The following is an 18,325-nucleotide window of genomic DNA, read 5'->3' as shown; positions in this document are numbered from 1 at the left end:
GTTCATCTTCCCTTTCTTCTAGAAGATTTGTTACTGCTGCAGGGCCCAGCGGACTCAGTAGACAAGATGTCTTTTGGCGGGCAAACCCCCACCATTATCGTTCTGAAAGAAGGTAAGGCGATCCCTGCTGATGTGCTTTCTATCCTTTCTTGCCGGGTTCTGGTGCAAGCGAGCAGAACAGACCGTGCTTACATTCTGGTTGCCAGGAACCGACACTTCTCAGGGCAAGGGACAGATCATTTCGAATATCAATGCCTGTCTCGCAGTGCAGAACACGATCAAGCCCACCCTGGGCCCCTATGGCGGTGATTTGTTAATGGTGGACGAGAATGGTCGGCAGACAATCACAAACGATGGCGCGACCGTCATGAAGCTTCTCGACATTGTCCACCCAGCAGCAAGAATCCTCGTCGATATTGCGCGATCGCAAGATGCCGAAGTCGGAGACGGAACCACCTCCGTCGTGGTGTTGGCTGGTGAGATTCTGAAGGAGACTCGCGAGCATGTCGAGCAAGGTGTCAGCTCCCAGGTCATTGTCAAGGGCCTGCGGAGAGCTTCCACCATGGCTGTCAACAAGATCAAGGAAATCGCTGTCCGGACAGACGAGGCAAACAAGAGGGAAACCCTCAGCAAGCTCGCCGGTACCGCCATGACGAGCAAGCTGATCAAGAGAAACACGGGATTCTTCACCGAAATGGTCGTGGACGCTGTTCTTTCGTTGGACCAGGACGATTTGAACGAGAAGCTCATTGGCATCAAGAAGATTCCTGGTGGCTCCCTCACCGACTCACTGTTTGTCAACGGCGTCGCCTTCAAGAAGACCTTTTCGTACGCTGGTTTCGAGCAACAGCCCAAGTCCTTCCAGAAGCCCAAGGTGGTTTGTCTCAACGTCGAGCTCGAGCTCAAGGCCGAGAAGGATAACGCCGAAGTACGAGTCGAGCAGGTGTCCGAATACCAGGCCATCGTCGACGCTGAATGGCAGATCATCTTCAAGAAGCTAGAGGCTATCTACCAAACCGGAGCCAAGGTCGTCCTGTCCAAGCTGCCCATTGGAGACTTGGCCACCCAATACTTTGCTGATCGCGACGTCTTCTGTGCTGGTCGCGTTTCTTCCGAGGATATGGAGCGCGTTGTCCAGGCCACTGGTGCTACCGTTCAGTCCACTTGCTCCGACATCCAGGCGCACTACCTCGGCACTTGCGGCTCATTCGAGGAGCGCCAAATTGGTGGAGAGCGATTCAACTTTTTCGAGGAGTGTCCCGAGGCCAAGACTTGCACCCTGGTCCTGCGTGGAGGTGCTGAGCAGTTCATTGCCGAGGTTGAGCGATCGCTGCACGACGCCATCATGATTGTCAAGCGTGCCATCAAGAACCACATGATTGTTGGTGGTGGAGGTGCTTGCGAGATGGAGATCTCGGCATACTTGCACAGCTTTGCCGACAAGAAGGTCTCGAACAAGCAGCAAGCCATCATCAAGTCCTTTGCCAAGGCACTCGAGGTCATCCCTCGCCAGCTCTGCGACAATGCTGGTTTCGATGCTACAGATATCCTCAACAAGCTGAGAGTAGAGCACCGCAAGGGCAATGTCTGGGCAGGTGTGGATTTCCAAAACGAAGGCGTCACCGACATGATGGAGCGATTTGTGTGGGAGCCTGCTCTGATCAAGATCAATGCTCTCCAAGCCGCAACGGAGGCCAGTTGCTTGATCCTGGGCGTCGATGAGACAATCAGAAATGAGGAGAGTGCACAGCCGCAAGCTCCAGGCAAGCCGCTGCCTCCAGGAGCTGCCCAGCGAGCATTGAGAGGTCGTGGAAGGGGTATGCCAAGACGGTAGATTAGGCTTAAAAAATAATCATAGAACCTGGAGCATAAATGCATGATGGCTCATAGCAGGTGTATAATCAGACATGACATGATGCCAAACAGAGCCATACTGATGAACATCTTACCTACCCAAATTGCCTGTGTCATTGATTCTTTTTCTGTTGCTTGTGTAGTTTCAATGCTCATGATAGGATTGAATACAGCTAAGTGTTGGGCTAGGTTCAATTATGCTTTTGCTTTTTGGGATATTGAAAGGAAGTGTATCCCATCAATTCGATTAAAGGAACAATATCAAAAGGAGTTAATATTTTGACATTTCCTGCTCACCTTTTATTTTATTTGTTTATTTTTGAATTGAAAATTTCCTTATTTAGTTTTGCATCAGAGAATCAGAGGTTGATTGGGAGCATATACTCAAATCCCCATCTACTGCAGTCTCTTGGGCTGTGAATTAAATAATCATTTCTGTCCTATATTAAAAGCAGTAATGCAATACGTATATGAATAGAAATGGATGCATACGATGAGATTGGCCAATAGAAATGCACAAACCTGGTCGGAAGCACGGTTAAAATGGGTCTGGGGCGGAACGGACTTTTCCTCGGCCGGCCCTGGTCGCGTTTCCCAAGCTGGACCCGAAAAAGTTCCTAGCTGTAGCTGGCAGCCGGGAGATCGCAGGACGAGGATTAGGACACCAGCCGCAGCCATGATTATCAGAGAATTTGGTGTTCGTCAGGGTGAGTGTTGGATCTTTTTCATCCATCCATTGGTCTTGCTAACTCGTAACTATCACTGCAGGCCGCAAAGCCCTGGCAACATCGTTGCGACAAGGCCCAAGATGCATGCGACAGCTCTCGTCCCTCTCCTCGGAGACGTCAGGGACGCCCATAGCTTCCGCCGACCCAGCCGTCGAGGGTTCGTTCCAGGAGAAGCCCACCAAGCCGAAGCGATCAGCACTCTATATGCAGACTGTCAAGCCTGCAAGGAAACGACCCGTCGCCGTGGACAACACCAAGGCCGAGTACGAGCTTGCAAAGGAGACGCGCATGAGACAGCGGCCCATTGGTACCACCATTGAGCACACCTACGCGCCGACTGATGTCTTCAGCAACCCCCCGGGACCCAAGGACGTCACCCTCGAGCTCCTCATGGCCTCGCAAGCACACATGGGCCACCACACCTCGGTATGGAATCCTGCAAACGCACGATACATTTACGGTGTGAGGCAGGGAATTCACATCATCTCCCTCGAAGAGACGGCGGCGCATCTACGTCGCGCGGCTCGTGTGGTTGAGGAAGTGGCCTACCGAGGAGGTCTGATCCTATTTGTGGGTACGAGGCCAGGACAGACACAGATTGTGGCGCAAGCAGCCAAGCTGGCAGGAGCTTGTCACTTGTTCAGCAAGTGGACACCGGGCACAATTACCAACAGCGACAAGATTTTGCCGAACATGCCAATGAGGATCGTCGACCAGCACGACAATGAGCTGAGCGGCTTCAATCAGCACCTAATGTCGCGGCGAGCGCTGGTACCAGATTTGGTCGTGTGCTTCAACCCTCTGGAAAACGCCCCTATGCTGCGGGAGTGCGGCTTGGCAAACGTGCCGACTATTGGTGTGATTGATACCAACACAGAGCCTACATGGGTGACGTATGCCATTCCGGCAAATGACGACAGGTAAGATTTCCCATATCTGCGCTCCTTGCATGTTTCTCCAGTCTAACAATAGGCAGTTTCCGTTGTCTTGCAGTTATCGGTAGTGTTCTAGGTCGGGCCGGTGAGGCTGGTCAGAAGCGACGCCTCGAGGCTGCTGCAAATGGAATTGTCGAATGGCAAACACCAGCTCCGATCCAGCGCTTCATGGATATCGAGATACGGCGCGGCAGATGGAGAAATAGAATGCTGGAGGAGAACAAGGCTGAAGAAGCCAAGGCACTTGGACTTGAGCAGCCACCCCAGGCAGAAGTTATCGACGATGTCTCGATACGTCAAGCGATGAGAGAATTGGAAGATGTGGACATGGAGCGCCTCGTGGAGGGCGAGACTGACGACGCGTAGGACAACAGCCCAGGTAAAATGAGCTTCCGGCGTACTCTTTGGTTTGGGACGTCAACACTGCCGTTAGATGATGTACAACATGCCACCGTGTAGCATTTCAAGAACCAAAGAACCAAATGTACTCTTGTATATTACTACCATGATATTTACTCATATTCCAGCGAAGGATTTAAAAACTGCTATTATTCAGATAAAAGTCATCAGCGGTACTTGACCAAATAACCAAACATTGAACTCAATTGTGTCTTTGGGTTGAGCAGAGAATCCACATTATCGTTTATTCTTTATTGACCTGATTGGCAGACTTGTCAACGGCCTCGAGTCCTATAAAAGAGGCATAGTGGACCTGGGACGTGCGACCTGCCTATTATGGTCAGTTGTAACAGCCACGCATACACCAACCAACCAACCTCCAACGCTCAACCCCCCTGGCCATGAGCTGCCAAGCCTCTTCACATGAACTGACGAGGTCGGATCGGATTTGCCGATCTCCCTTGCAGTGATTGAGCCTGAATGTTCCCCCCCAATCCATTGTATGGTCCGGCACGGCTGCGCAGTCCATGATGTCGTCTTGCAACTCCCCTTTCCCATATTTCTTGAGGCTGAGGAGCCTCATCGGTACCGGAGCCGATCGCGTCCAAACGAAATGAGCTCGCACACATCCTACAAGGCTAGGAGAACACCACAGGCTTGTGTCGCATGGTGAGAGTTTTTTGTCCTTCAACGATACTCGAGTGTAGTTAGTCTTGGCTAAGATTTTACTTTTATTACGTTAGTCGTCGCCGCAAGACAAAATGCGACGGCGTGCGGCCTCGCTGTCGCCATTGCGCATCGCGTCATCGGCAGTGTGTATGGCCAGACGACTCTGCTGACGGCTCGCCACATATCGCGACGCCACTCTCACCAGTCGCGTCAACCGTCGTCACTACCATTGCCAGTCCATCTGCGGTGCCTTCTGCCCTGCCCGAGTGGCCTGCGGTCAAGAGGTGTCTTGACTTGTTCATCCAGTATCACTGGGCCACTGATTTCTGCTCATTCCTCCACCGGCCCGATTTTGAGGCTCATTACTCGGAGACGCCATTCTTGGCCGTGTCTATAGTGGCCTTGTGCTCGCGGTATCTGACGGCAGACGAGGCCCATAACCTCTTTGGGTGTGAGAATGGTCACCAAGTCTGGGCACAGTATACTCAACTTGCCAGGAGTTTGGCCAAGGAGACTTCGGATGACCCGAAAGGTATGCATTCATACACCTCGCTATGCAGCGACGATGCTAATGAATGTCTCTGTGTAACAGTCTCTAATATACAGGCTAATCTCGTACTCGGTCACTCTGAGCTGCTGGCTGACGCGGGATCGAGCCACTGGCTGCACATAGGCACGGCGATACGTATGGCACAAATCATGAGGCTAAATCGGGAATTCCATCAGAGACATTCTCTCAAAGAACAAGAGATTAGGAGGCGCACGTTTTGGGCCTGTCTGCTTTTCGATCGTCTGATTGCATTCTTGATGGCCAAACCACGGACTCTATATGAAGTGCACATATCCGTGGCCCTGCCCATATCAGAAACCTCCCTTGCCTATGGCGAGGCAACCAACGGTTTGACGCTGGCCACGCTCGGAGTCGGCGGTTTCATGGGGCGAGTCTCGGACACGGGCCTCATGCCATTCTATATCAAGACGCTGACCCTGTGGAGCGCCGTGGCGGATATCAAGATCTGCGGTGGTCGATTCTTTGAAAAGGCCGTACCGACACACCCCGCCAGTCGTTTCTATCAGCGGCATCACAAGCTGCGAGAGTGGGTGTCGGCGTTGCCGCCCAGTTTGGCCTGGAGCAATGATAACTATAACTTGCACTGCTCCGTCGGCCAGGGAGGCATCTTTGCCACGATGCATTTTCTACTGCACAGCGCCTTTTGCGTCGCGCACCAGCTCTATCTCCCGCAGGCCAATGGGCAGTCCATGCTAACGGATAAGCTTGATGCGAGCGGGTGGTCACTATTGAGAAGGGAACCTGCCTTTATCAATACTTGTGTCTCGAACGCGCTTGTTGTTGGCGAGATAGCATCGACTCTATGGGAAGCGGGACCGACAGGCGTGGCTCAGCTGCAGTCTGTATGGATCGCTAATGCCATGTTGTCTGCCGCTCCAACCTTTTTATGGTTACAATTCGCAAGCGACCTGGAAGGTATCCAGCCCGAAACGCGCAATCAGGCGCAGGTATACTTGTCCCTGTTCACCGCCGTCATCTCGACGTGGAACTCGTGGGCCGTCGCAAAGCCCTGGAGAAACACCATCAGAGTGTGGACGGCTGTGTATCGTCTGGTCTACCTCGGAGAACCCATCACCATCAATCTAGACGGCAGTGATGAAGAGGCGGCTAATACAGAGCCGGGACAGGAGTCTTTCACGGACGACTTTCTCAAGTCCCAGTACCGACCAGAGCCTGGCAACGGTCTTTGCCCACTGCCGGGCGACGGCTCGCATTCTCTGAGAGAAGCCTCATATCTGAACAATACCTTGAGACTCAATGTCATTGATGAGGCGGCCAAACGCGCATTACTGCACGGTATGTGGCTCCAGTTGGCAAATGGTTGGCCGAATGAATTTGGTGGTATGGATGACTTTGCTTTTGATTTTCCCATAGCACAGTAATGAGACATGAAGACAATGATACCATGTTTAGAAAGATTAATCTAGAGTTTTGTCAGATGATTATCATTATTATATTGTTTATTGACTGTATCCTTGTTTCAATTCGAAAATCTCTCCCTAGCATTAGATGAATCTGCGGGTATGTACCATCATCGAGAAGACAGAGACGTGGCTGAATTTGCTCTCATTTAAACCAAATTCTCTTATCAGAACTACTACTAATATTTTCAATGCAATTCTATACTGCCTGGGATGTGCCCAGTGGTTGGGCAGTGCATGCTGTCTCACCCACACCACAACCGATCAGCGATCGGCTTATCCGATGATGCTGCCCTCTCCCAACCGCTTGGTTTGCCACGACACAGCCCGACCGAGTCGACGCGTACTGAATAAAAGACCTTCTTTGCTTTGTTGCTCTCCAAGACCTTTCCCCCTATAATCCATTATACTTGCCTAAATTGTCCCCTCGACGTCATTCTATACTAATCACAACATCGTCTGCACACTCAAAAAGAAAGATGTCACCTTCCCCAAGCGCACGGGACTCGCAGTCCCCATCCAGGGCCATGGCCAATCCCATTCATCCAGACTTTCTTGACCGTCTAGACCAAGACTTTATAGACTTTTACAATTCGACACTCGGTAGGACGACACCAGACAATAGCGCGCCACTGGAAGAGGTACGGAAGCAGAGGGCAAAGTTTCACTCCCAAAAGGCTCGCAAGTACGCGCACACGGCCTTTGTACAAGACATCAAGCTCGAGGCGCCAGATGGGTATCCCTTTACTGTGAGATTGTACAAGCCAGATCCGCGTACATCACCGTATGGTGCTGGGCCTTATCCTGTACATGTCAATTTCCATGGTAAGTAGTGTATCCTTGGGAATACAATTTTTGTGAAGAGTCTAAACTTAAATGATCATAGGCGGTGGCTTCACATTTGGCGACCTCAACAGTGACGCCAAGATATGTATGCAAATACGGACACGGGTCGGCATCATGGTTGCCGATGTAGACTACAGGTTACGCCCTGGTGAGTATACCCACCCAGGCTGTTGACAGACTGAGACTAATGAAAACCCGCAGAGCATGCCATGGGCAGAGGACATGATGACTGCTGGGCTGCAGTGCAATACGTGAGAAGATTCTTTCGTCCCCCGAAACTCGAATAACCAAGCTAACAAACCAAAATTAGATGCACAACCATGGCGCTCAGGTCAACGCCCGTCAAGACTCGATATCAATAGGCGGCATCTCGGCCGGGGGCCAGATCGCGGCAGTGGTGCAACAGCTCGCCCGAGACGCCGCGATTCCGCTCAAGTTTGCTTTTCTTGGTGTGCCAGTGACAGCGTCACACTCGCACTACAAAAAGGCATCAGACTCTGAATTCCCATCCTTTGTCGAAAACGAGTTTGCGCCATGTCTGAACTGGGCCCGCATCATGTTTTACCGAGAAAACTCGGACATGAAGGACGCGGCGGCCGCTCTCGACGAGGAAGCCGCGGCGCTGCCCGAGTTCTACTCGAGCCCCCTGTCGGGCGAGCTGCACGGCATCTGCCCGACCTTTATCGGCACGGCCAGCGCCGACCCGCTGCGCGACGAGGGCGAGGCCTACGGGCACAAGCTCGTGCGCGCCGGCGTCAAGACGACGATTCGCCGCTACCAAGGGGTGCCGCACCCGTTTATGCACATGCCCCTGCGCAAGGCCGAGGTGTACACGCACGACCTGTGCGATGCGCTGCGGACGGCCCACGGCGTCGCCTTTGTCAAGCCCAGCCTGAGCGTGTTTCCTCGGCGCAAAATGTTCCAGGCTTCCTCTTCCTCGTCGGCCAGGCAGCAGCAACAACAACTTCATCGCCCGGGGCCGCCGCAGGTCGGAGGGAATAAGCGAAAGATGGCTAGAAGTTGGAGCTGGACGCCGGGGAAGCTGGCGCTGGCGTCGAGGTTGAAGCAATAAAGTAGCTATCAGAGCATAATGATTGTGTGGCAAAGGTTATCTAGATTGACAGAGTTGCAGATAGCATTTTAATGAGATCAAAAGACTATAGAATATTTCCCCAGAGCGACAAATGGGTTTTGGGTTTAATCCAGGTCGAGCCTTTCAATCTCATGTCTCCAAACACAAACCAAGATCAGGATTATAACGTGGAGATGACATTGTAAGACGTACCTTTGAAGACTTGTATCCTTATCCAGCTCTGGTATATGTTATGTCTTGCAGGTGAGCCCACTGTAGTAGCAGATCGTTTGAGCTTTTCCAATCGATTGACCTTGTTGACAACACTCGTCCGTGAGAATGACCATGCTGTTTGACAACAATTCATAGCATCCATAGGCATTGAATGTCCGGAGAGTTCCATTTTCTTTGATGATATGAAGCTGTTATCTCGTAGTCGACAACCTCGCGGTGTCAAACTAGAGTTATATCACCTCGAAGCGCGCTGTGCGCCAATGACGTTGCCAATGACATTGCCCATGACATTGTCCATGTGGGTTCAGATGTGTAGAGCACCACATACGAGCTGAACAAGCTGCTTCTGAATAGGCAACGTGCTAGTGAAGAGAAAGCAGTCGCCTTGACTCGGCACAATAGTAGTACATATTTACTATGCAACTGCTATAGTGGACCCCATCTTCACCGGAGATGAATAGCTTGCCCATCAACCGAGTTAACCTCGACCTCAGCTCCCAAGGTACCGCCTAGAATCTCGAGGTCATCACAACTACCGGACCTGAGCAGCCAGCCAAATTCTATCTCGCGGACTCGAGGTTATTCCGGGTCGTGAACCACCGATGTAAGTGACGGACTATGTGAACTGACATTAACTAATATAGGTAAGTACCTGCCCGCTGCCCCACCATTGCCCCGGCACAGGTATAAAGTTGAAGCTATGAGGGAAGATATTTACGACATTCCTTTTATTCCAAGGTGCCGGCTCATCCGCTCTCCTAACGAATTGACGATGCGCATACTTTTATATTGAAGGAATCGTCTGCCTGCAGTCACTCGCAGCATTCCCCCGTCTTCGTATTGCCTGATAGCTGCGAGGATCCACGTGTGTTTGACTTGTATATATATATGGTGGATGCTGGACCCTGAGAATTGAGCACCCCGCATTGCCAATGTCGAATGACGTTGAGACCTGCAGCATGAATAAAAAAAGGAAGCAATGTACGTAGGATGTATTACATGGGCAGACAGACATACAAACAAACAAGCACGGATGGACGCAGAAGGAAAAGATCCGAAAGCAACGCCTATCATCAGCTCCCCTTTCCTTTTCAGCTCAAGGAATGTTGGAGAAGGTGCAAGGCCAAGTGAAAGAAAGAAAAAAACACACACTGAAAGTATCCAATGGGAAGCTACGAGGACAAACGAAACTGTGACAACTCTAATTCCACAACCTGGGATATTTTTTTTTCTTCCTCGACTCCACCTCTTCTCCACCAAAAAATACCATCAGACTTCTCGTCAGACTCTTCGTGAAGAACAATTGTGACCATTGCAACACTCTCACCAGCTAATTGCTTCCAAAGGAAATCAAACTTCTCACCATAGCCCACTAAGCTCATCCTCTGCAAAAATGTCTGCCCCTGCTGCTATTCCCACCTCCACTTCGGTCGTTGAGAGCGCCGTCATCAACGCCCCTCTCAGCCATGTCTGGCACCACATCAAGTGTGAGTATTGCAGCCAAGGTTCCACTTCTATAGACCACAAACGGCAAATATCTTCAAGAATAACCCAGCGCTTACAATCAACGCCTCGCCTCGAACATTTCTTATTGGCATCATATTCCATAAACACGTGATAGGGCTAACTGGAACCAATAGTGCAGAACTTCAGCAACTTCTGGTCCGCCCTGAAGGCAAGCGAGTTCGTCAAGTCTCAGGAGGAGACCGACGTCGTCAAGTGGACCTTCAACGACGGTACTGAGCTCGAGGTCAAGCAGGAGGAGCACAGCGTATGTCTTTGAGGCCTTCTTGCAACCATACCTGGCTTGCGCGACTAATCAGTAATATAGACCATCAACCACTTCATCACCTACAGCGTCATTACCGCCAAGCCTGAGCTCACTTACACCAGCGTTGTCAGCACTATCCGCCTCTACCCCGTCACCTCTGGTTCTCACGAGGGCAGCACCTTTGTTGAGTGGACTGGCAACTTCTCCAGCGACGCCGATGCCGGTAAGTCTTGCCCCTTCGACTCATCGCACCAATTTTACTTGTATGCTGATTGATACGTTGATTCAGGCGTGATCCAGGATGCCAAGTTCAAGCGCCGCGATGCCCTCGCTGATCTGGCCAAGGCTGCTGCCAAGCTGTAAAGCTTTGAAAACCTGTGATTATGTGAAAGGTCGTACGGCTACGGCTAATTCAGGCCACATGTTGTATTTATAGCAAAGTTCGCGCCATGGAGCAACCAAAATGAGAAGAAATATTTGAACTTACTTTTGAATAATAGCCTGTGAAATCACCACAGCGTCGACGAACCCTCTAACCAAGCACTTTGGCTTGAGCACATATTCATTGCTTACAATGAACTTTCCGTGGTTACTGGTAGAAGTCAAACGCAATAAAGCTTCGCTGGTACCTACACAAAAGAATCTGGCATGTTCCGAAAAAGAGTAACTCATAAAAATATATATTCGCCAGTTTATTCCCGAATTGGCATGTGGCATTCCAGTTTGTCTTATTGGTCTTAGCGGTTCACTTGTAGTACTCAGGGTCATTAATGTTGAGTGCCGCGGGTGACCAAGGCGCTGTTAACGGCCTGCTCGAGGTGGGCCGAGACATCCATATTCCTTTCTTCTTCTTTTATACCAGCTTCATGGAAAGTGAATCGATAAAGGAAGCACGGAAAATGAATCTGAAGAAATCTCTTGCGCAAAGATCCATCACGGTCATGGCTAAATTTTTCTGCATTATGACCGTGTCAATATGTTGTGTCATTCCATCTTTATAGGGCCCAACTTCATGATAGTAATATCTAGTGTACCCAACGGGAGGGGGGTTTCTTCTTCTTTTTTTTCTTATTCTTCAAAAACAGACATGCAACGATATGGGGGGCAGTCAAGAGCCGAATCCGAGTATTTTTTTTTTTCTTTCGCAGTGAGACGTCAAATTCTAAACTCCGTATCAACAACGACGTTCACGTTCCAGCTCTTCAACAAGATTTGCAGTATAATAACTAATATCAACAGGTATTACCATCAACCGAGCTCATTGATCTTCCCTCCTTGGCTGCTACGATAGCTTCCATAAAGTCCTGGGGATCTTGTGCGCCGTCCACCTTCCATTTGCCTTGAATAGTAAAGTTTGGCACTCCATGGATACCCAGAGCGTTCGCTTCTGCCACTTCCTTATCGACTTCTGTTCCCCCTCGATCGCTTTGTAGCCACTCCCGCGCCTCAACACGATCCAGGCCAGCCCTGACAGCAGCGTCCGTGAGCAAGTCAAAGCTCGTGATGTCGCCACCGTCCTCAAAGTAGGCCTTGAATAGCTCCAAAACCACGCGGTTTTCCGACTCGTTTCCTTTGGTCTTTGCAAACTGGATCAAGCGGTGCGCATTCCGCGTGTGTCCAATCTTGCTATCTGGGTTAAAGTTGATGCCGTCTTGTAGACCGTGCTTTCGAAGTCTCTCCCGAACGGCGGGAACGCGATCCTTGCCGAATTTCCTTTCCATATGTCCGGCCAGAGGTACTCCGACTTGTGGCAGGTCAGGATCGAGGTAAAAGGCCGACCATGTGATATTAAAAGTGTCGTCCTTGCCTCCAGGGTAGACTTTACGGTAGAGCTCAATGCCTTTGTCAAGACGCTTCTTGCCGAGATAGCACTAGGGAACTTTTAGCAAATGGTCTAACTTAGTACATTGGACTGTATAGGCTTACAAAGGGACATATCGGGTCAGATATAATGTTGATGTTGAATTGTTTCATTGTGCTGGATGTAGAAAGTGGAAGGCAATGTTGTCCAGTGCGAGTTTGAAAAGAGTCGAGAGTTTGTCAAGCAGCAATGTTGGAAACTGCCCCTTTTAAGAGACATGCCTGATCTTGACGCGCCAGTCAGCTCGGAGACTTTCTGCGGTAGTCCATTTGCGCGATTGCTCCGTGGTCCGAAAGACACGGCTTGATGCACCATCCAGAATAAAGATGCCTAGATGATCAAGGCAATCATCAATCGAGCACAGCCACAAAGATGCGGAAATTTGGAACGAGCCGCCGATGACTTCTGTTGATGCCCTCGAGAATCAACTGTGCTCGGATTCCAAATCCAATTGCAGCCGGCCGTGCGCGTGTTCTCGGTGCTGGACAGCTAAAAATTCTGTAAGCCAGCCAGATCCTTCTCCATGGTTCGTAACCTTCGTTGAAGGTCTCTCTTCTTCCTGTCCAGATCGCGGACTTCCTCCTCTTCACGGCGCAGGTCGTCTTCGGTTAGCATCGTACTGTCTTCCTCTTCTGGCTCCTCCTCCTCCTCACCCTCCTCGTCACTCATGGGCCTATTCATGAGTTCTAGAGCGTCTTTCTGCTCTTGGACTTTGGCTTCGTAATAGGCCATGGTATTAAGAAGTTGTGCGTACTGGCTTCGCTGTGCGGGTATCCTCTCGAGGGCGCCGGGTAGGGCATAGACACCGCACAGCTTCTCGGCACCCCTGAGCAGGATTTCGACGTCGACATTCTCCTTGTTCCAGCCCCGTTCGCTCTTGCGTATCTGGTCGTGCAGATCTCCACCGAGCACGGCAGCAACAGCGGTGTGGCGCCGCGGCGCGCCGACATTCCTGCCCGTGGCACTGCCCGAGGTGGTCACTTCGCCCGAGGCGACATTGAAGACGGTCTGGCGTCGGGAGGATTGCTTGGGTGGAGCGGGATCTTGAGAGGCAGCCGGTGCGGGAGGAGGCGGTGGAACTGAGAAGAGGGCACGTTCATGCGTCTCGGTGTCGCGAATCAATGAGGTGATGTCGTGGCTCGAGAGAAGAGCGTTTGTGAAGATCTTGGGCTTGGGAAAGCTGCGAACTGGTTAGCGTTCGCTCTGCCCAGCGTATATAGACTTGCTGGCCATACTCACGGAAGGCTGTCAATGCCTTGACAGGATATGGCAATCTGCTCGAAGTGGGCAGATAGCAAAGACATGATTGAACCGGCTCGATTGCGCACTCGGACAGGACAAGACAGGACCAGGACCGCAGCGATTGTCTGGAGCAGGATTTGGAGCAGAAATTGGTGAACGGCAATCTCAGCGGAAGAGGAAAAGGCACGCTTGCAATGATGTCCCTGATTCTCACGTATGAGTAAAGTGTTGACGTGATTCCTTCGCGCCTCGATTCAAGCAAACTGCTCTAGGACTCAGCTACGAAGCACTGCTAACAATATGTTCTAACAAAACAATGCACCCCGCCATTTGGTGGCCCCCCAGCAGCCGGTACACATCAAGGCGGCCCCATAACTTTTAGCCGCAAGCTCACAACGGTACGTATTCCGAACGTCAAGGTAGCATTCAATCAACGTCCGTCCAGCTTGATGACTTGGAATTGGTCATTCTATTTCACTATCTAACATGGTATTTATTATCTCGTCACTGTCATAGTCAGTGATTTTCTACAAAAATGCCTAGAATTGATTCAAGAGGGTTGCAGTATTCTGAATACTACAATGTACAATACGAGTGTATCATACTTTGCACCAACGAATAGATAATATTCAAGGATTGCACACTGCCAACATGAATTTTTTTTTTCTTTCAATTTAGACATGCAATGCGCGAGCTTCTTCTCGTGTAACCACACAAAAATCCTTGATGGATGGCCTATGCTATAGATATGGATATACTCGTACTACCTAACCTTAGCAAACTGGGTACTTGCAAGTTACTATTAGTTACTTGGTAGATTTTCTACGGGGTCCGATAGTCCGCCAGTCACATACCGATCTATACTTTCTTTTTTAGCTGTCTCTCTCTCCATACGTAGTCCATACAAACACGATGAGAGATCCGCCCATCAGAGGCCCACCACCCCGACCTCGTGTTATACTACCTATCAAGGATTGATGCTTGGTAATCCGTACTGTTACGGAATAGGTAACTTAGCATCTAGTCAGTGTCCATTTGCCAACCTCTGGCGATTGCGCTGACTGATAATTTCTCTCATAATCTTCTTGTTTCATTGCCACGCTGACCACATTACACTAAAGGGACAGCGTCCTGCACAACAACACAGCTGCAAAAAACCCTCACCTTTCCAATCAGCCAAGCAGCAAATTTTCCCCATCTCCACTTCGCCATGCTGCATCTTTGTACATGATGCAAGTTTGTCTGTCTCTCTCTGCTCATTGGGCATCGCTCGCTACCTGACCCCATGTATATTTTCATTCATCCCCAGCTGGAATATTTGCTTTTCTGGACGTACCGCCTCTGATACGTCTGAATCAACTGGTGCCCCGTAAGCTGGATGGTCTGACGGGCGAATCGTCTTTCGGTGTATGCCAGGGTTGAATTTGGCTCATGGTTGACAGCTCATTGACATTTGAAGGGTACAAAGTATGTAGCTGTTGTGGATGGATGTCTTGTGTGTGTTTGCCCGTCATCTTTCATTTCTTATGTCTGCTTCCGTCTCCCCATGACCCTATGGCGATGCTACAATTATATACTTTCTGCAAAGACGAGCCGTTGCTCTTTTGGCAAGCTATACCCTGCCGTGACTGGGAGATACCCCGGGAGCATTGATGCCCAAGTCGGCCGGAATCCAACGAAAAAGGCATTGCGACATTCTCCGACACAGGCTAGGAATAATAGGCAGGCTGGCAGGCGATTATCTGTAGTGGAAGCGCTCTTTTTCTGACAGCACCCAAATTTTCCCGAAAGCCCGCAGCGGTGCTCTGGCTGAATGCATCTCTTTCATTCGTGTTTGACATTCTATAGCTGCTCGGTATTATAAGTTGGCGTTCGCCGCTCCAGACCCCCCAAACCCGCCGCTTACCCTACCCCGTTTCGACATTGTGGTGTGCTTCGTTCATTCATATGGTACGCGCTGGCAAAGAATTGTTCACTGCGCTCTGATACGTACCAGCGCTCCCAAGAGAAAATTGGCCACCAGTTGTAAACCGTGAGCACTGTACACAGGTGTACTTTGTACGCACATTACATTATCATCTCACCTGTCAAAAGAGTCCAAAAGGGTTGGCCCGAACCACATCGATTTCCCCTTCTCGCATTCGCGATACAACCCGCACTACCTGCACTGCTTATTCGCAATCGCGCGCCAGCCAGTGTCGCCGCTTGTGCTCACGGGCGATTTGCTCGACGTCTCAATTATTTCTTGTACATTCGCTCAATTCTCTCGCAATCGCTCACATCTCACTGCATCCTCATCAGCCCGTCCAATTGCTCCCTCAGATGCGAAGGAGATTGGCGTATATCGCATGAACATCTCCCCAGCCGTCCACAAACCTATCATGCACAGTTATACCAGTCCGACCTATTCTCCACCCTGGAGCTCTCTATCTCTCCTCTGCCCCATCATAACGCCCTGAAGGTCCTCCCCCCCCGCCGCCCACCCCTCCGCCTCCGTCATCCGATCTGAGACTTTATTATTACTTGCACTGCACTACTACGTACTGCCTACAGCCCGCAAGTTGAATCATAAGAAGCCCGACCCCACATTGACCGGGACGGCACAAGAAAGTCGACTATTACTACTATTTGGGAATCCACCATCTAGATCTTTGGTTTTCCCCCATTGTCTTATTATTAGCAAAGATGCGTCCACATACGCCCATAATCAACACTGCTAGGACGGAGCCTAATGTGACCTCTCCGCCAGAGACGCCAACCACCACTGGTTCTCCCAGTTTCAATCGCAAATTCGGCGCCGCTTCTGTCGATCCGAAGCATGGCCGCGGGAGATTACGGCACTCGAGCATCCCGCCATTAGGCGGTGTGGGCTCCCAGTTTAACAACCACACTCTCGGCATCAGGCCAGAAGACATCTCCCCACGATCTTCCAAGTCCTCTGACGACGAGTCAGAAAAGTCTGCGAGCCCGTCGCACTCACCACGGCCAAATATTTACGGCACCGGCTTCTCTCAATTCATCAGCACAAGTAGTACACATGCGCATACCTCCACTGTCGTCGTCGAAGCTGCCTTTGAGATTGAAGAGTGCAGCGATGAAGACGAGGACGCCATGGACAGTGGTGATGAGTATGAAGACGTTCGGCGACCTGACAGCTACGAATACCCAGATTCGGATCGGGGCAGCAGCCGCCCGCATTCCCGGTCTGCGCTGCACGAAGTCGACTCAAAACTCATGGACAGCTTCCTAGACCTCAAGACCTGCTACTCTTCTGATGATGACTCGGAGCTGGAACTTGACGAATTTGAGATCAAAAAGAGAGCCCTACGTCAGGAGAAACGATTGAGACGAATGACGTCTGGCAGCATTGGCAAGCGCACAGTTAGTGAGCGAGGCAGTGACTCGGACCGGGAGGATCTTCAGCCCTGGGACACTGGCGACAGTAGTCTAAGGCGTCTAAGACGCAAGGTCAACCGACGAAGCCTCTTGTCCGATATCATTATTGAGCTCAAGGAGCCAAACAGCGATGGCGAAGTCGTCTGGGACGAAGACGAGATCAACCTAGCCCGAGAGTTGCCTTTCTGGACCATGGAAGTTGACTCTGACTAGGCGACACTCATAGAAAGTCACTACTACCTCACGGGCTTGCCGACGCCGTGTTGTTGCATACTACTAGGGTACAAGAGTACCCCTTTACGATGATTACGACATCTACCCACTCTCGGCATTTGCACGCGTCGTCCCATTTACAAGAGTACTCACGTTGTATTGGCTTATGATTTGAGAGCTACAGGGAACTAGCATCATGAGTGATGAAGATTTGGTCGTTACGGAAGCACATGCATGGAGTTTGTTTAGAGAGGGAGATCAAGGCGAAAGAGAACGTCGACGATAAGATTCCCCTCAAGAGCTTGGCGTTGGAGCAATGTGGTTGCTGTTGATATGAATGGCGAGATGATTTAGCAAATGATGTTTATGATATGCATAGAAGCATGGACCCCGCGAGCTGGGTCCGGGTTTGCCTCTTCTTTCCTTTTTTTTTTTCTTCTTCTTGGCATATAGAATCGAATCGAGCTTGAAGTAGAGAAACCTTCATTGGTTTATTTGGTGCAGAATTATGAATTGCAGAAAGTTGATATCAAAAGAAAAAGAAAACGGTGCTTGCTGCGTATTGATATTTGCCAGGTCGACCCACCCATTTAACTAGGTCACCGCACATGGAAGAGCTATCTATACAAATACACCCTGCTAATGAATGAATGAATGAATGAAATAATTGGAAGAGGAATCATTTTTCTTTCTGCGGACAAACCAATGCCTGTCTTGATATTTGTAAGAATTTCATAAGCAACCCAATTTTCAGTCACAAGTCAAGTTCGCTGTAGAGAATCGTATATCAATGAGTGCATAATCGGACAAAATAACAGTGGGACTATTGACATGGACACTTGACGCATCTTCTTCTACCACCCATTGAAGCGCCTCGAGTCATGGACTGGCTTTTATCATGTGAGACTTGCGGCCTGAATTAGTACCAAATGCGGATATTGCACAAAAAGTGCCAGGTTAAGTGCAAGAGTGAATAACATATCATCATAACGATATTTCGTACATCTTCGCAATGCGCTAGGTCTGCCACTGCACATGTATACCTGGTGCGCCACACCTGTTCCAGCCACATTTGTGCCCACCTTGTAGGTACTTCCATGCATCTGACCTCAA

The 18,325-nt window shown here is 50.3% G+C and overlaps 8 protein-coding genes across 8 annotated transcripts; 6 read left to right on the top strand and 2 right to left on the bottom strand.

Annotated features, from left to right (window-relative positions):
- Nucleotides 1-66: 66 nt before the first annotated feature.
- PFICI_12346 (T-complex protein 1 subunit eta) lies at nucleotides 67-1,834 on the top strand (the record flags this gene model as incomplete). The annotated part of the gene is made up of 2 exons (XM_007840927.1): nucleotides 67-112; nucleotides 207-1,834. The coding sequence occupies 2 exons, from the start codon at nucleotides 67-69 to the stop codon at nucleotides 1,832-1,834; spliced, it is 1,674 nt and encodes a 557-aa protein (XP_007839118.1).
- Nucleotides 1,835-2,530: 696 nt separating this feature from the next.
- PFICI_12345 (uncharacterized protein) lies at nucleotides 2,531-3,883 on the top strand (the record flags this gene model as incomplete). The annotated part of the gene is made up of 3 exons (XM_007840926.1): nucleotides 2,531-2,561; nucleotides 2,623-3,502; nucleotides 3,559-3,883. 3 exons carry the CDS (start codon nucleotides 2,531-2,533, stop codon nucleotides 3,881-3,883), a joined length of 1,236 nt encoding a protein of 411 aa, XP_007839117.1.
- A 646-nt stretch (nucleotides 3,884-4,529) lies between these two features.
- On the top strand, nucleotides 4,530-6,538 carry PFICI_12344 (uncharacterized protein; the record flags this gene model as incomplete). Its single annotated transcript, XM_007840925.1, has 3 exons — nucleotides 4,530-4,585; nucleotides 4,660-5,117; nucleotides 5,178-6,538. 3 exons carry the CDS (start codon nucleotides 4,530-4,532, stop codon nucleotides 6,536-6,538), a joined length of 1,875 nt encoding a protein of 624 aa, XP_007839116.1.
- A 518-nt stretch (nucleotides 6,539-7,056) lies between these two features.
- On the top strand, nucleotides 7,057-8,495 carry PFICI_12343 (uncharacterized protein; the record flags this gene model as incomplete). The annotated part of the gene is made up of 4 exons (XM_007840924.1): nucleotides 7,057-7,402; nucleotides 7,464-7,571; nucleotides 7,625-7,674; nucleotides 7,734-8,495. The coding sequence occupies 4 exons, from the start codon at nucleotides 7,057-7,059 to the stop codon at nucleotides 8,493-8,495; spliced, it is 1,266 nt and encodes a 421-aa protein (XP_007839115.1).
- A 1,627-nt stretch (nucleotides 8,496-10,122) lies between these two features.
- Nucleotides 10,123-10,863, top strand: PFICI_12342 (uncharacterized protein; the record flags this gene model as incomplete). The annotated part of the gene is made up of 4 exons (XM_007840923.1): nucleotides 10,123-10,216; nucleotides 10,370-10,500; nucleotides 10,561-10,723; nucleotides 10,790-10,863. The coding sequence occupies 4 exons, from the start codon at nucleotides 10,123-10,125 to the stop codon at nucleotides 10,861-10,863; spliced, it is 462 nt and encodes a 153-aa protein (XP_007839114.1).
- Nucleotides 10,864-11,732: 869 nt separating this feature from the next.
- On the bottom strand, nucleotides 11,733-12,474 carry PFICI_12341 (uncharacterized protein; the record flags this gene model as incomplete). The annotated part of the gene is made up of 2 exons (XM_007840922.1): nucleotides 11,733-12,371; nucleotides 12,427-12,474. The coding sequence occupies 2 exons, from the start codon at nucleotides 12,472-12,474 to the stop codon at nucleotides 11,733-11,735; spliced, it is 687 nt and encodes a 228-aa protein (XP_007839113.1).
- Nucleotides 12,475-12,850: 376 nt separating this feature from the next.
- PFICI_12340 (uncharacterized protein) lies at nucleotides 12,851-13,665 on the bottom strand (the record flags this gene model as incomplete). Its single annotated transcript, XM_007840921.1, has 2 exons — nucleotides 12,851-13,541; nucleotides 13,601-13,665. The coding sequence occupies 2 exons, from the start codon at nucleotides 13,663-13,665 to the stop codon at nucleotides 12,851-12,853; spliced, it is 756 nt and encodes a 251-aa protein (XP_007839112.1).
- Nucleotides 13,666-16,288: 2,623 nt separating this feature from the next.
- PFICI_12339 (uncharacterized protein) lies at nucleotides 16,289-17,212 on the top strand (the record flags this gene model as incomplete). Its single annotated transcript, XM_007840920.1, has 1 exon — nucleotides 16,289-17,212. One exon carries the CDS (start codon nucleotides 16,289-16,291, stop codon nucleotides 17,210-17,212), a length of 924 nt encoding a protein of 307 aa, XP_007839111.1.
- Between the last annotated feature and the right edge of the window lie 1,113 nt (nucleotides 17,213-18,325).

Source organism: Pestalotiopsis fici (assembly GCF_000516985.1).
Source record: "Pestalotiopsis fici W106-1 unplaced genomic scaffold PFICI_Scf_10, whole genome shotgun sequence".
NCBI classification, from domain to species: Eukaryota; Fungi; Ascomycota; class Sordariomycetes; order Amphisphaeriales; family Sporocadaceae; genus Pestalotiopsis; species Pestalotiopsis fici.
This window is presented reverse-complemented; position numbering and strand designations above follow the sequence as displayed.